Source organism: Eriocheir sinensis, chromosome 12, assembly GCF_024679095.1.
Source record: "Eriocheir sinensis breed Jianghai 21 chromosome 12, ASM2467909v1, whole genome shotgun sequence".
NCBI lineage: Eukaryota > Metazoa > Arthropoda > Malacostraca > Decapoda > Varunidae > Eriocheir > Eriocheir sinensis.
Genome location: NC_066520.1, coordinates 4,548,015 through 4,565,630, shown reverse-complemented (window position 1 = coordinate 4,565,630; position 17,616 = coordinate 4,548,015). Strand labels below are relative to the sequence as shown.

Genomic DNA, 17,616 nt, shown 5'->3' with positions numbered 1-17,616 from the left:
TAGCTTTCCATCCAGTTCTTCATTTTCCCTTTCAATCCTCTTTTATTTTCTAGTTTCCATAGCAGTCTTGTATGTGGAACTTTGTCGAACGCCTTCTTCAGGTCCAACATAGGTGCTGGCCCTTTGACGGACCCCTTGTGCTTAGCACAAACGACGCAATGTGCGACATGTTTTTCTACATCAACCCGTAATGTGGGCCAGTAGAATTTTCGTCTGGTGACAGATAGCGTCTTGTCTCTTCCTGGGTGACCCGCAATGGGTGTGTTATGGACCAGCTTAAGCATCACGGGGACGTATTTGTCTGGGATGACCAGTTGGTCTATAGGTACCGGTTTGGTTGGCCATGACCTACAAAGGAGGTTGTCCTCTGATAGGAAGAATTGTGAAAAGGGAACTGGCAATTCAGGAAGGTTTGATTCGTCTCCCGACTCGAGGGCGTAAATTAACCTCTTCCACACAGGGTGGTCTCGCTGAGCAGTGTGTAGCTCAGGTGAAGTGAAGTTGTGGATGACCTCTGGGGTGGTAATCGCGCCTATCGGAGTATTCCGAGATTAGGCATCTGCGACCACATTTGTTTTCCCGGTGATATATTTTATCTCCGGATTGTATGCTTGGATCGTTAAGAACCATCTTGCCAGACGACCGTGTAGGTTTTTTCCCTTGAAAAGATCAGTTATGGCCGCGTGGTCCGTATACACCACAATTATGTACCCCATCACTATGTCACGAAAATGCTTCAGAGAACACACAATGGCAAGAGCCTCTAGGTGGGTAACAGAATAGTTCTTTTCCGGAGTTGTAAGTACTCGACTGGCGAACGCTATCACATGCTTTTTGCCGGACTTATCTGTTTGCATCAGAGCGGCTCCTAGTCCACTAGCCGAAGCGTCGGTACAAAGCTGAAAGGGGTCCTTGAAATCCGGAAAGACAAGGACCAGAGCCTGTGTAAGCGCTTTCTTTGAATCCTCAAAGCTCGTTTGTTGAGCTGGGAGCCACTGAAATGGTAAGTCTTTCTTTAAAAGATGGGTTGGGGGACTCGCGCGTGCTGCGAAGTCCTTTATGAAAGGCCTGTAATAACCTGCGACACCCAAGAAAGACCGTACCTTGTCCGCAGATGTTGGCTGAGGGAACTCGGCAATAGCTTTTATTTTATCGTCCACTGTGTGGATGCCGAATTCGTCCACGACATGCCCCAAGAACTTGATCCGAGGCTTTAAAAATTCACATTTGGTGATTTTGAGCTTTAATCCTACCTCTTGAAGTCTGTGTAGGACTGCTTTTAGTGTTTCCATGTGTGCATGCACGTCTTTACTTGCTATGATGATGTCGTCTAAATACACATAGACAGAGTTGCCCAGCAAGTCACCAAAAATGCTGTTCATTGTCCTTTGGAAGGTCAAGGGAGCTCCTTTGAGCCCGAACGGCATCCTCGTCCACTCATAGTGACCATGAGGCGTGCTGAAAGCCGTCATTTCACGTGACTCGGGGGCCATGGGCAGTTGCCAGTAGCCACTGACCAGATCAAGACTCGTAAAGACTTTATTTCCTCTACCGAGACACATCAGAAGATCTCTAAGAACGGGAAGCGGAAAATGATCATCCACGGTCGCGGTGTTCACACGCCGGAAATCAATCACAGGACGATAAGAACCGTCTTTCTTTGGAACCAGAAACAAGGGTGAATTCCACGGGGAATTCGATTCTTTGATGACACCTTGTTCTAACATTTCAGAGATAAGTTGTTGCACGACCTCCCGCTGACTGTGTGGGAGCTTGTACGCATTGATATATACAGGATTTGTATTGGGTTTTAACTTAATGTGGTGTTCAGCACACTGCATAACTCCAAGCGGCTCGCCTGGTAGAGCAAGCGCCCCCCTATAATGTTCCAGAAGCTGGACTAAGGTTGGCTTAATTTCGGAATAGTGTGCAACTTTTAGGAATCCCACCGCTGCCACCAAATGTAACGGGCTTGTCGGGGGGTGTTTAAAGGGTGTTGATTAAGACTTCAGCTTCCTTAAGACGAATTATATTCATAGCCTTTATGTACAAGAAGCGTCGGAACGAGAGCGACTGTCGTTGTGTGTCAGTCGGACTCTTGTGAAGGAGTGACGAGTTACAGGTTGGAAAATAATTGTTACAATTGGTCACGTACATCAAGGTGACCTCTGCGCACCATCAGAGTGCGAAGTATACAAAACTGAGACGGTAAACACTGACGGACGACATTCCTACAAGGTGGCGTGATCTATCTGTCGTGGGTTTTTTCCATTGACAATTGTATGCCTAATTCGTGGTGATATTAAATAATAATAATAATAATACATTGATATCCTACTATGACATAGTGTTATCACACTGGGCAAGCGAGCCATCCTGGCAGTGCTCCCTTCCACATTGTCAGGGAGCGAGCCATGTCATACACTCACACTCTCTCTTACTCTCTACCACAGTTTCTATTGGTCTCTAATTCATACTTGAAATCAGATACGAAATGGTAATTGTGGAGATTGACTCCATGCCTCCAAAATACGACATTACGCCTCCATATTATATAGCTAAGGGACGCATATTTAAACTACTCCAGCCAAAATTTAAATAACCTGACCTCTAATGCGACCCCCCCAGCGTGGTAACACTGCACTGTGACTGCAGCAGAAAATGCATAACTGGCAACGGCGGGACCCGGATTCCGTAGTGTTTCTGGGGGGGGCACTAATTTTATATGGATTTTCAAATAGTACGGGGGTCCTGGGTCCCTAACCCCCATACTATTTGAGGGATGACTGTATTTTATCTGTCACTCTTGAGTAAAAGCTCAGTAAGTTTGTCACACATGAGCGCCCTTTTCTGAATCCATACTGTTTACTTTAAATTATGCTCTTCTAGAAATCTCGTCCATTGTTTCTTTATCACTTTCTCACATATTTTACATACAACACTGGTCAAGGATACAGGTCTGTAGTTCAGGGGTTCTTCCTTCCTTCCACTTTTGTATATGGGGACCACTTCGGCCCTCCGCCACTCCTTAGGCACTGTACCAGTTGTTATTGAGCATTTAATGATGTCATATATCGGTCTAACCAACTCATTTCTGCATTCTTTCAATATATACCCAGAGACTCCATCCGGTCCTACAGCTTTCCTCTCTTCCAGCTCCCCCAACAATTTATATATCTCCTCTTTATTTACTGTAACTTCTTCCATATGAACATTTATCTTGTTTTCTTGTGGCTCGTTAAAAACTGATTCTTTAGTAAAAACTTGCTGGAACTTTTTGTTTAGCAACTTCACAATGCCTTTAGGATCATCAATTATCACATTCCCATCACTCAATCTTTCAATTGTTTCTCTTGGTTTAATTTTTCCATTTAAGAATCCATAAAACAGTTTAGGTTGTTCCTTGCACTTTTCCACAATATCCTTTTCATATCCCTTTTCTTCTTCCTTCCTTATTTTCACGTATTCATTTCTTGATACCTTAAAACTTCTTTATTCCTTTGATTTTATTTCTTTTTAATCTTTTCCATGGTTTGTCTTTTTTTTCTTTTGCCTTAACACATTTTGCCCTTTTTTCCCTTTTCTTAAGGTCTGTATTCTGGTACAAACTTCATAACACCTGTTTTAAACGCCTCCATGAAAATATCATACTTTTCTTGCACTTCACTTGTTCTCATTAACTCATCCCACTCCATCTCTCCACAATATTTCCTAAGATTTTCCACGTCTGCCTTCCAATAGTTTAACCTGTTTCTTTTATATGATTCATCCTCTTCACTTCCTTCCTCCTCCGTTTGTCTCTATGATCACGTGGTCACTTTTTTTTCCCCAGAGGGCATCCATACTTTAATTCATCTTTCAAGTGTATTTTTTTGTTAACACTAGGTCCAGTCTCGCCGGTTCGTCATCACTTCTATATCATGTGTTTTCCTTCACTCTTTGCATTAAGTTTTCCATCATCAATCTTAAAATCTTTCCCCCCATGCCATATCGCCACCACCACTTTCAAACATCTCCCAATCTACCTCTTTACAATTAAAATCACCAACTAATAGTACTCTTTTGTTTGCCTTGAGTATTCTACTTAAACTCTGAATGGTATCTTCAATCATGATTTCATATTCTTGTTTACTCCATGAGTTTGTTCTAGGTGGTACATACGTTGTTGTAATTGTCATCCTTTCTCTGTTTTTGTTCTCCAGATTTACACTCACTATTTCTACTTTTCCTTCTCCATATACTACTGATTTTACTAATAACTCCTTCTTTGTCATTATCATCACTCCTCCACCACCTTTGCCCACTCTATCTCCTCCATACATTGTATTTTTTATCAAACACAATTTGGATGACTTCATTTAGTTTAGTTTCTGTTAGGTATACAGTCATGGGCTCCTTCTCTTGTAAGTAGTCTTGTAATCCTAGCTTACTAGATATTATTCCATCTACATTTGTATAAATCACACTTAATTCCTTAATTGTATCGATCTTGTCTAACTTTCTATTTAACTGGCCTAGTTTTTCCTTCTATGTAGGGGCCCATCCTATAGATTTCCTCCACCTCCTCCTCAAGGTTTTTCAGTTCTTCATCGTTTAATTTCTTAAGTAAGTCTTTTACCGATTTCATTTCCTCCTTTTCCCTTTTTGGTTTCTATGTTCTATTCTTTTCCTTCATACCAAAAATTATTACACTCTTCTTTTTATCTGCCACATCTCTTACTAATTCTTTGTTTATCTTGAAAACCTTAACCACCTCTTTCTCTACGTTTTCCTTGTCTTCTTTCAGCTGCTGTTCAAATACTTCTCTGAGGTTTACATTAGCTTTTTCACTTTCCACCTTCCAAGTCTTCATTTCCCCCATTACTTTGTCTCTAACTTTTTGTTCTTCCTTGCTCACCATTTCTTTCAAATTCTCATTTTCCTTTCTTGCCACTCCCAGTCCTTCCTTCATTGATTTCTCATATTTTGCCAATTTTTCCTTCAGCTCTTCATTCTCCTTAATCAGCTGTTTCTCCTTGTCCTCCCATTTGCATACCCTTGCTTTAAGTTCTCTCTGAAATTCTCTGTTCTGTAAATCCTCCTCGACTCTGCTCTTAACTACTTCGATCCACTTGTCCAGTTTCTTTTCCATAAGCACTGTTCTCTTATACACAGCCAAGTCTTTGCAAGCAAATCTGGAAAAAACGGAAGAAACATCCATACCTTCCATCTGTATTCTCGTCTTCACGCTCCCTATATCTGTCCTTCGTTCTTTTCCTCGTGTTCCATATCCTCTTCTTCTTGGTGTTTTCCACTCCAAATTCTCCTCCCTTTCACTCATCTTACAAAATTAGTCAATACAGGAAATGAAACCAACACATTAGCATCGCCCAGGCCCATGTAAACACCACAACAACAGGTGCCGGCAATCAGCGGATCACAACACAGGGAGTAGGGTGAGGACCGTTCGCTCTGTACGTCTGCTCTGTTCCGTGTCTGCCGAATGTGTATTTACCAAGTTGTAGTTTTACAGGGCCTGGGCTTTATGCTCGTGTGGTCTTGTCTCCATATCTATATTTATCCAACTTTTCCTTAAAGCTTTACACACTCCTCGCCGAAACTACATCCTCACTCAGTCTGTTCCAAACCTCTATATTTCTTTGCGGTAAGCTATATTTTTTTGTCTCAAGCATTTTCCCTTCCTCAATTTTTTACTATGTCCTCTTGTGTTCATGGTGGTAATTTCTTCTTTTAGTGTGTGTGTGTGTGTGTGTGTGTGTTAGTCAGGTGTTGGATCACTTTTGCATCGCGAGACGAGCATTGTGTGTGTGTGTGTGCCAGGATGGCTCGCTCACCCAGCGTGGTAACACTGCAGCAAAAAATGCATAACTGGCAACTTTGTCCTGTGAGCCAGGCGGGACCAAGATTCCATAGGAGTGCCACAACAGCCACATACTGTTGTACTTTTCTAGTTTTACCAGTGCATCATACAAGTGGAGGGTCCAGGGGGCTGGTTAGGAGGGGGGTGAAGCCCCCCCCCCAGTTAGAGGTTAGGTTATGTAAGGTTCGGGTGGAGTAGTTTAAGGGAGGCGACTACGGGGTATTTTTTGACGAATATATTTATAATTGGACAAGTACATGTTTTTCGCTGTGTGGTCGGGAAACCCTAAATTACCATGTGGTGAGGTTTGTTTTCGTAAAATTAAAACCCCTCCCCCCTGGGGGGGCTTTTGCGTCATAGTCGGACATGCGCATCATAAGACGCTCATGTCGACATATGCAGTATCATTCGTATATACGTAAAAATTGCATTAGAATATTTTATTTCTTCGTAAATTTTGTCATCTGTCATCCTCTCTTCTTCGAGCGGAGAGGCAGGGGAGGAAGAGAGGTGCCACCGCGCCAGTGCCAAGCGAAACACAGACGGTAAGAGTATGTCGTACTTTTCCCTCCTCTCCAGCCAAAAAAAAAGTCCTTACAAATGATGTACAAGCACAAGGCAACCAGAAAAAGTCACCAACATCAAGAGGGCTTATGGAATGGCCAAACCTCAGAAAACAAGCAAGAGAGTAGCGTAGAAGCAAGGCACTCCCGCGAGGCACTCCTGCGGCACTCGCGCTATGCGGGAGTGCCGCGGGCCCAGATGCCCGATCATTCTCCAATAAGTCAACAAGATATACACAATAATATGTGAAAATTTCATACCAATCAAATAAATGCAAATGGCAAGACAGGAATGAAATGTAAAAATATCTTTAGGAGCCAATATCTCGAAAATTAGTTTTTTAAACTTGAAATAATTTCACAAAATCAGCAAAAAGTCTGATCGACTTTTGTTAGGTATCAGTTGAAACAACAACTAAAGGGCAATTTTTTGTTGGAAATAGATTTTCAATAATGCCAAAAGAAAATGGGACACAGAGAGGAGAAAATAATAAGTGACAAAAGATTGTATTTTTTTTTCTTCGAAGACAAAACAAAAAATCAAAAAGTTACTTCCAACAAAATGTAGATAGATAAACAAAGTTTCTATGGTATTTTTTTCAAACCAATTAACTGAAAATAAAGCCTGTGAAACAAAAAAATGAAAAATACGCTTTGTTTGTTCCTAAACTTCACCCAAATTTGATGAAATTCACAGAGTAACATACCTTTATAGTAACAAACAACATACTAAGATTTCAAAGCTATTGGACATACCATATGCGCAGGAGGACCCCCCGTTGTCGCCCCCCTTAAATGGATTATCTTTGGAATAGCGGCTCCTAGCGGGTACGCATTTAGGGCATGGTATGGTGGTAATTACAACATTTCTAGCACGTACGACGGGGTTTTTGAGAAGCGGACAGGCGTGTTTGTGTCACAAGGGGTGTATTTTTCCACACTGGCTTCAAAAAAATTTCTAAGTCCATTGTTATGGTTTTACTCTGGGCTCGATAGACAGACTGAGCCTCATAGCTGCCTTGCAGTGCACCATACAAACTAGTTCCTAAGCCAGTAATATCCAGAATGTGCATGGATCATAATGATTTTGGACATAAAACGGTCTTTAGGAATGTGGGTTTTGGATGTGAGAAGGCAAACTGACTGAAATTTAGGTCTCAAAAATTTCCCTAAAATCGGGAAAAATCCCTAGTCCCGAAACTTTGAGTGAAGTTTCCTAAACGTATTGTCTTTCAATACACCAGATTTGAACAGTGACACGGGTGTGTCACATTGGGTGTGCTTATTTGGTGCTTCGTGGGCGCATCAAGCTGTAACAAGTACGTGCCTCCACTATTGCCCCTGTGAGAATAATAACCTTTCCAAGGTCTCACATACTGTTGCACTTCTCTAGTTTTACCAGTGCATCATACATGTGGGGGTGTTGCCCCCCATTAGAGGTTAGGTTACGTAAAGTTCGGTTATAGTAAATTAAATACCTATGCTCCCCTATCAAAAAATAAAAAACATTTTACGGGGCATCATGCACGTGGGGGAGGGGTCCAGAGGGGCACAGCCCCCCTGGTTAGCAGGGGGGTCAAGGTTAGGTTATGTAAAGTTCGGTTACAATAGTTTAAATACGCTCCCCCACCAAAAAAATAAAACGATTTTACGGCGGATCATACATGTGGGGGGTCCACCCTCCCTTGGTTAGCATGGGGGTCCAGAGGGGCGAAGCCCCCCTATTAGCTGTTGTGTAGGTTATAGTTAGGGACTGGTATTATTCTAGTGTTTGCCCATACTCACCCCTCGCAACCAAAATTGGCTAGGGGGCCATTGAGACTTCGGGGAATGCGGTGGTAAACATGAAATGCATCGCAAATGCATAGTTTTGAGTTATGAGGGGTTGAAATATACCCTAGATGTAGGGAAATTCCTTACAATTACTTAGATGTAGGGAAATTTCATACATTCCGTTTTTTTTTTTAACATACGGAAACCACGCAAGGTAGGGGGGTCGCCTGATATGCGAACTTGGGATATGCGAACCACCTCATATGCGACCCCCTTCCTCCCTCCCTCCCCCCCTTGGGGGGTGGAGCACGTGGGAGCGGTGACTTGACTCGGTAGTAAGAGAAAAGTTTTTTTTTCATTCATTTCATGTTCCCGACTTCGCTAACATCCATTTCCTACCAAATAATGAACTTGCTGTTACTCACTTCCCAAAGGAAGGGAAATAAACAATGGCGCAATCTGGCAACTCTACTCTGTGAGACGGCTCCACGTGTTCTCTTCATCAGTACGTCTAAAGCAGCCATTGCTCTCACAAGCTGTGTCTGTGCTGTGTGCAAGCTAGCCTGTGGGCTATTGTTGTTGCTGTTGTTGTTATTATGGCGCCTCCAAAGAACTCGAAAAAGCAGTTTATTACATTGGAAACTAAGTTAAAAGTGATAGACATGAAAAAGAAAGGAAAAGGCAATTCTTCAATTGGACGGGAGTTAGGTATGGGTGAATCTACTGTGGATTATGTGTACATTGGTGATGTGTATCTCCACTTAGTTATATGATACGAAAAAGATATACTAGGTTAAAGAGTTTGGGAAAATGTGGCTGACCGCCCATATACCATTATTTACATGCTTTTTAAGGTTCCTAATATGCGAATTTGCGATATGCGAGGCTTTGAACCGCCCATATTCTCGCATATTAGACGACCCCCCTGTAATTATTGAAAATCACTCCACACCTCGAAAATACGATATTACGCCTCCATATTGTTCTTAAGGGCATATTATACATACGGACGATGTGTTTACATGGCAACGCCATTGCAATATGAGCAGCGTTGCCAACGATCCGGTTAGCAATGATACGCTAGGTGAGACCAGGTCCACCACACGTGGTTATTTATTTTTTTTAGAACACGCACCTTTACCTAATACTATTACCGATGGTACGCTAGGTTAGCGATGGTACACTTAGTTAGCCATTAGCCCACGCATGTGAGACCAGGTCCATCACGTGTGGTTATTTTTTTTTTAAGAACACGCACCTTTACCTAATACTATTACCGATGGTACGCTTGGTTAGCGATGGTACGCCATTAGCCCACGCATGTGAGACCATGTCCACCACGCGTGGTTATTTATTTTTTTAGAACACGCACCTTTACCTAATACTATTACCGATGGTACGCTTGGTTAGCGATGGTACGCTTAGTTAGCCATTAGCCCACGCATGTGAGACCAGGTCGTAAAGTTCGGTTGTAGTAGTTTAAATATGCTCCCCCACCCAAATACCCCGAGTTCACGCAGGTCCCCCAAGATCGTTGGGAGAAGGGGATTAATTCAGCTTCTTTACTTTTAAGTACTTTTTTTTTTTTTTACTATGATATATGGAGGCATATTATCGTATTCTGGAGGCGCGGAGTCAATATCCACAATCACCTTGTATACTGGGAATATGAGCCTGTGAAGCAGATTCAAAATCCAGTCAGTAAGGATTCACGTGGTCGAACAGCTCGGGCAAGAGGTTCGAGAGCCTGCATTTCCTGCACAAACCGCAGTAGTGTTAAAGGCACGGTGTTGGATGGATCCCGGCTAGCCGTTGGTTTTACTTGTGTCAGTGATAAACAATGAAGATACACTGTGTTTGGTGCCACGGACTCTACTTGGAGGACAGAAACCTTGCGATGAGGTGACAACCTACTAGAGAGAGAGGGCATGAGTGTGGTGGAGGCGTTTATGTGAGCACAGATGGCCGCCGGTGCCACGCCAGATGGTGAGGTGAGCATCGTTTGGTGGGTTCACTACGCTTCTCTCCCAAAACAAGCTTGGGGATCCACTAAGTGCGTGGTTTTCATATGGGAAACACTAAATTTGTCGCAAACGCTTATTTTAGTGGTGGTGGGAGGAAAATTCCCTAAATTTAGGGAGTTTCCCTAGATCTAGGGAGTTTTTATCCCCCCCCCCACACACACACACACTAAAAAAATACGCGAATGCGATGGATTTCGTGTCCCCCACCCAAAACCCCACATTCCCACCAGGTCCCCAGGCTTGTATGGGGGGGAGGGGGGAGTATGGGCAAACACTAGAATTTTACCTAGGGACTTTCCTTACTTTTAGGACTAGGGAATTTTCCTTAATTTAGTAATTTTTCTAGGGAAATTTTGGAAGCCCATTTTGCCTTCCCCTCCCAAAACTCCAGTTCCCCAGGCTTGTTGGGGGGGTCAGGGGGGCTGGGGTGGCGGAGGGGGTGGAGCCGCTATTCCAAAGATTTAATGTTTAAATATGTTCCCCCACCCAAAAAACCCTGATTTATTCGGCATGCAGTGTGGGGGGACGGAAATACAGCGCCAGGACGGGACGTAGCGGCGGCAGTGGCCGATGTTGCGAGAAATACATCCTCGCTGAAATAAGTCGCTCTGCTGTCCACCACCTATGCGCGCTTGGAGAATACACAGCAGGATAATTTTAATTTGCCTGATTGTGTTCTAGTTTGTCCACTTGTAATCTTTGTGAGCTGCGGTGGTTCAACAGGCTTAAAAAAGTAATTTTTTTTTAGTGATTTAATGATTTGCGACAGAAACAGTTAGCAGAGTATGGTTAAGATTCGTTTTAGGTCCATGCCAGTATCTCATTACCTACTTTATGAAACATCAGTATCTCTTCATATATCTTTTCTACAAACCTTCAACAGTCATGGAAACGCTTTGAAAATCCAATTCAAGGACTTTTTTTTTACTCTTGAAAATAAGGGATAACGTTTACGAAAGCGCGTCGCCTCCTCTGCTGGCCGCAGCGATGCTGCAGCCGGTGTTGCGAGAAATACCTCCTCGCTGAAATAAGTCACATATACATGTGGGGGGGGTCCAGGGGGGGGCGCAGCCCCCCCGTTAGTAGGTCGTAAAGTTCGGTTGGAGTAGTTTAAATATGCTCCCCGACCCTAAACCCTCTGCGAGCTATTTTACGGCTGCGGCGGCTGCAGCGTCGCCGCGCTTTCGTAAACATTATCCCCTATTTTCAAGAGTAAAAAAAAAGTCCTTGAATTGGATTTTCAAAGCGTTTCCATGACTGTTGAAGGTTTGTAGAAAAGATATATGAAGAGATACTGATGTTTCATAAAGTAGATTATGAGATAATGGCACGGACCTAATACGAATCTTTACCGCAGAGTATTTCATAGCACACCGAAAACTACCAGAAAAAAATAGTTTCGTCCACCAGTGTCCGACGGGTGCTAATCTAGAAATTTACCCATATTCCTTCAGGTCTCCAATACTGCAGGATAGCAAAGAAAATATAGGTTGAAAAACTTTTTCACACTTCAACATTCTCCTGCGGTCTGACCTAATGAATCATGTATACAGCTCAAGCTACACTGCACGTGAAACATGACGGATACGGGACAACGGCATTACAAGGCTAACACGGCAAACGGGTGATAGCTGCGCCCGAGATGGTCTGCACCGGCTGTGTCCTGCCCGTGATGGAGGGCCTGCAGAACGGGGCCAGAGCCGGGCCACAGGCACCACACCCCGCCCTCACGGCCCGCTGCCCCCCATGCCCTGCCCCTGCCCGCTGTCCTCACCCTGGCGGCGCGGGTCACCCTGGACACCCGGGAGAGGACGGTCGCCTGGATCATGATGGCGAAGCTCTACTGACGCAACCTTACCCGGCCGCCTCCACGGGTACACTGATAGACTGTATGGTAGTGTGCGTGACATTACACTGACCCATGATATAACGCATGCTGCAATGCAAGGGCATCCAAAGAGATTTTCGTTGACTGATATGTAAGTCAACCAAAAAACAAACAAACAAGCAATTAATTATGACATCGCTCAAAACAAATTCAACAATTTTCTTAGCCTACAACTGGGCTATAAGGGGTTGGATGGAAATCAACACCAAGTTACGTAGTTCAGTAAGGAAAATATTTTAGGCCTTTAGTCCTCGGTGACGTCACGCGTGTAAACACCCGCCGCGCCGCCCTGCCCCGAGGAGGCACCTGTGACCCTGCGAGACGCCTCGGCACTACTACAGTTATGGCGTCTGCACCTGGGACGAGTGGGAAATGCAGATAGTGAGTGTCCTTGAGGGATCCGAATGAACATATAGGTTGGCAAACGAGTTAAATGAAAGGAGGCGATCTCTTAAGCAGCATGGTAACCAAGTCATAAGTCGAGTGGTGTACTTACTTGGTGTAGTTCAGAGGCCTAGCCTCAGCCATGGTGGTCCACCGCTGCTCCCAATCCTGGCCTCCCAAACCTTCAGGGCCACCTGGTTAGGTATTGTGCCTGAGGTTCGGCATCCAGCAATGTAGCCTGACGCTTCTTCTTCTTCTTTTGGCCTATAATGCTTCATATCGCTTCTTAGGTCCTCCTCCTCTCATTCCTCTTTTCTTCTTATTCACACACTTTATTTTTCAGTAGTATGTAACTTTCCTAACTGCAATAAAGTCACTTATTTTCACTTATTCACGCATGTGTGCCCTTTTTTCCCAGCACTGCGCGAGGAACACTTTTGCCAGCTTTACCATTCTTCTCTCTGTTTCCATTTTGTCTCCGTACAGCCCCAGCACCGTGCAGAGCGCCTCGTTGTCCTCCTCTAGCCTCCTAACCCACTCCTCTCTGCCTATTACCGTCACTACTCCTGCTACTAATTCCGCTCTCTGCCTCTCATAGTTGCTGCATTCTTCTATTAGGTGTTCTGCTGTTTCCCCTGTCCGGTGTTCTACTGTTTCTTTCTCCCCTGTCCTTCAGCTACAGTTCTGGTTTCCCCCGACCCTGTTCCTGCCGTTTACCTCCAGGGTTCCTGTTCTTGCTTTAAATAATAGCTTGCTCTCCCAATCTCCTACATGCCATTGTACTCCCTCTGGTTTCTGTTTCTTACTGTACCATCTTAGCGTCGACTTGCCACTCATTCCCTCCTGCCATTTGACTTGTCCGTTTTTGTGCCCTTGAGCTGTCTCCTTTATTGTAAAAAAAAAAAAAAAAAAAAAAAATTAAGGGGGGCGACAATGGGGTATATTTTGACGATTATATTTAAAATCGGACGAGTACATGTTTTTCGCTCAGCGTGGCCGGGAAACCCTTCATTGCCATGTGGTGAGGTTTGTTTTCGTAAAATTAAAACCCCTCCCCCCTGGGGGGGGGGTTGCGTCAAAACCGGACATGCGCGTCATGGGGCGCGCATGTCAACATATGTGGTATCATTCGTATATACATAAAAAATTCATTAGAATATTTTATTTCTTCATAAACTTTGTCATCTGTCAGTGCGGTAAGGCAGGGGAGGAAGAGAGGCACCAATGCACCAGTGCCAAGCGATACACAGACGGGGAGAGCACGTCGTACTTTTCTATCCTCTCCAGCCAAAAAACGTCCTTACAAATGATGTTCAAGCGCAAGGCAACCAGAAAAAGTCACCAACATCAAGAGGGCTTATGGAGCGGCCAAACCTCAGAAAACAAGCAAGAGAGTAGCGTAGAAGCAAGGCACTCCCGCGATGCACTCCCGCGCAGCGTGATTGCCGCGGGACCAGATGCTTTATCATTCTCCAGTAAGTCAACAAAATATACACAATAATATGTGAAAATTTCATGCTAATCAAATACAGTTGTCCCTCAAATAGTACGGGGGTTAGGGACCCAGGACCCCCGTACTATTCGAAAATCCGTATAAAATTAGTGCTCCCCATAAAAACACTCCCTGGGCTGTGTTTGAGAGAGGGAATCGGGACTCTCGGAACATCCCGAGTGCTCTCAAACGCGTGACACGGCAGCGCGAGTTGCAAACTCGGCACGTCCACGTGTTTGAGAGAGTGTCTCGGGGCGCCCGGGACGTCCCGGGTTCTCTCAAACGCGTGACACCGCAGCACGGGTTGCCAACTCGGGACGTCCGCTGGCTCCCGGTTTGGGGAGTTGGAGCGCCTCTGTGCTGTGATGACGTTATCAGCAAATATTGCAGCCTAAACAAACACATGTAAGTCCTTTCATTCCATTTCACCTCTCTGTGCCACCATAACCACTGCAGCTTCCTTTTTATTCTCTGTTGCAAGGAGCTCGTTGGCCAGAACAGGTAGTGATGCTTGTTTAAACGTCGTCAGGAAGATCTGCAGACGCAATTTTGCTGCCAGAACAGCTAGAGAGAGAGCAGCGGACGCCATTCTGCTGCCAGTGAGACGCCGTTACCATAGCAACGACGAGGCTTAACTGAGAGGCACACAAAAGCGTTTGATAGAGGGTTCCGGGTGGTCTGGGCGCCCGGGACGTCCCGGGTTCTCTCAGCCGCGTGACGCCGCAACACGGGTTGCCAACTCAGGACGTCCGCTGGCTCCCGGCTTTGAGAGGTGGAGTGCCTTCGTGCTGTGATGACGTCATCAGCAAACATGGCGGCCCAAATAAACACATTTAAGTGTTTCCATTGCATTTTACCTCTCTGTACCACCATAACCACTGGATCTTCCTTTTCATCTTCTGTTGTAAGGGTTGTATAGGGTAGGCGGTGGCTGAACTGGTAGCGCACTGGGCCCACATTAACTGCGTGATGGACAACGCTGGTTCGAATACCCATGCTACCACCTCGGATTTTTCAGTCACCGCCGAGTGGCTTAAAACTACCCACATGCTGTCCTGAAGACCACCCATCAACCCGGACTCTAGAGGAAGCCGTCCAAGCGAATCAAGAACGAGTTCTGGGGGGCAGCACGAACCAATGCAAGATGGCGCCACTATAAACACTCACCTGCGCCAGAACGGGCTAGGCCGACCATCAGGCCCCACCAGGAAGAAGCCTTGGGGCGACCATCAGGCCCCATTGGGAGGATGCCTACCGGCGCAATAGGCAGCAACGTAAAAAAAAAAAAAAAAAAAAAAGAGCTCATCAGCCAGGACAGCTAGTAATGCATATTAAACATCGCCAGGGGTGGTCTGGGCGCCCGAGACCTCCCGACTCGCTCTCTCAAACACACTGGCAGGAAGATCAGCGTATGCCATTTTGCTGTGAGTGAGACGCTGTCACCATAGCAACGACGAAGCTTAGTTAAAGGACGGCCTTTATCTCCACTCTTTCAGCACTTTTGGAGCACTGGCAGTTACTACGGCAAGAATTTATTTTACACTATGATAGATCCAGCGAACACTGCTCTCATTCACGTGGTATGCTCTCCCAACCGCAACGTAACTCATCCCAAAGTGTAACTTCTCCTAAATCTGAATTCTTCTGCAAGATGAACACCTTTCTCGAATGCTTTGGGGTGCTTTCAGCAGGTGTTTTGGTAGAACAGTGTTGCCACTCACACCATGGCTACTTGGTGCGACGAGCGGGAAATTAAAAAAATCCTAAAAAGTTCTTCCATGACAACCCGTATAAAACTGAAACTATACTATTGGAAACTGTACTATTTGAGAGACAACTGTAAATACAAATGGCAAGACAAGAAAAAAATGGAAAAAAATCTTTAGGAGCCAATATCTTGAAAATTTGTTTTTTAAAATTCAAATAATTTCACAATCGGTAAAAAGTCTGATCGACTTTTGTCAGGTATCAGTTAAAACTACAACTAAAGGGCAATTTTTTGTTGGGAATAGATTTTCAATAATGTCAAAAGAAAACGGGACACAGAGAGGAGAAAATAATGAGTGACAAAACATTGTAATTTTTTTCTTCAAAGACAAAACAAAAAATCAAAAAGTTACTTCCAACAAAATGTAGATAGGTAAACAAAGTTTCTATGGTATTTTTTTGAAACCGATTAAATGAAAAATAAAGTCTGAAACAAACAAACAAAAAAAACAAAAAAAACGCTTTGTTTGAGTCTCTCCTAAACTCCACCCAAATTTAATGAAATTTACAGAATATCATACCTTTACAGTAACAAACAACATACTAAGATTTCAAAGCTATTGGACATACCATATGCGCAGCAGGACCACCCGTAGTTGCCCCACTTAATGTCATATATCGGACTAACCAACTCATTTCTGCATTCTTTCAATATATGCCCAGAGACTCCATTCGGTCCTACAGCTTTCCTCTCTTCCAGCTCCCCCAGCAATTTATATATCTCCTCTTTATTTACTGTAACTTCTTCCATATGAACATTTATCTTGTTTTCTTGTGTCTTGTTAAATATTAATTCTTTAGTAAAAACTTGCTGGAACTTTTTGTTTAGTAACTCCGCAGTGTCTTTCAGATCATTGATTATCACATTCCCACTGCTCGGTCTTTCAATTGTTTCTCTTGGTTTAATCTTTCCATTTATGAATCTATAAAATAGTTTAGGTTGTTCCTTGCACTTTTCCACAATATCCTTTTCATATCCCTTTTCTTCTTCCTTCCTTATTTTCATGTATATATTTCTTGCTACCTAAGAATCTTATTTATTCCTTTGGTTTTTATTTCTTTTTAATCTTTTCCATGGTTTGTCTTTTTTTCTTTTGCCTTAACACATTTTGCATTAAACCAGTCCTTTTTCCCCTTTTCTTAAGGTCTGTATTCTGGTACAAACTTCGTAACACCTGTTTTATACGCCTCCATGAAAATATACTTTTCTTGCATTTCACTTGTTCTCATTAACTCATCCGACTCCATCTCTCCACAATATTTCCTAAGATTTTCCACGTCTGCCTTCCAATAGTTTAACCTGTTTCTTTTATATGATTCATCCTCTTCACTTCCTTCCTCCTCCGTTTCTATCTCTATGATCACGTGGTCACTTTTTTTCCCCCAGAGGGCATCCATACCTTAATTTATCCTTCAAGTGTATTTTTTTTTGTTAACACCAGGTCCAGCCTTCTTCAGATCTTACTTTATTCCTTTCTTTTGCCTCTGCAAAAAGTTGTTCCATTTCTTCCTTTCATCTTCATTTTTATTTTTATTTATATATATTTCTTTACATTCTTCTACTTCTCTTAGTTTAGTTGTTCTACATAGTATTTCCTCCGTTACTTTCTGTGACTTCATTCTCAGCTTAACCGGCCTTGTTTTGCCCTCTATGTAAGGGCCTATCCTTTAGATTTCTTCTACCTCATCCTCCAGGTCTTGAATTTCATTGTCATTTAAGTTTTTCAGTAGAGCCTTCACTGACTTCAGCTCTTCTTTCTCCCTTTTAGGTTTATAATTAATGTTCTTCTCTTTTATTCCGAATATTATTACACTTTTTTTCTTATTTGCTACATCTCTTACTAAATCTTCATTCTTTTTAATGA

At 43.6% G+C, this 17,616-nt stretch overlaps 2 protein-coding genes across 5 annotated transcripts in view; one reads left to right on the top strand and one right to left on the bottom strand.

The window, feature by feature from the left end:
- LOC126997310 (dihydrolipoyl dehydrogenase, mitochondrial-like) overlaps nucleotides 1-12,153 on the bottom strand; it is a gene marked incomplete at its 3' end in the record, with an annotated part of 35,804 nt that extends 23,651 nt beyond the window's left edge. Inside the window, 1 exon segment of the mRNA XM_050858312.1 lies at nucleotides 11,995-12,153. Coding sequence (XP_050714269.1) covers nucleotides 11,995-12,048 — 54 coding nt within the window.
- Nucleotides 12,154-12,336: 183 nt separating this feature from the next.
- The window catches only part of LOC126997311 (zinc finger HIT domain-containing protein 2-like), a 107,271-nt gene continuing 101,991 nt past the window's right edge, over nucleotides 12,337-17,616 (top strand). For 3 of the 4 annotated variants that reach the window (XM_050858314.1, XM_050858313.1, XM_050858315.1), the window contains exon 1: nucleotides 12,337-12,489. In XM_050858314.1, the coding sequence (XP_050714271.1) occupies nucleotides 12,452-12,489 (38 nt within the window). In that variant the 5' untranslated portion in view covers nucleotides 12,337-12,451. The remainder of the gene's footprint in view (nucleotides 12,490-17,616) is intronic. The other variant, XM_050858316.1, reaches the window with a different exon arrangement.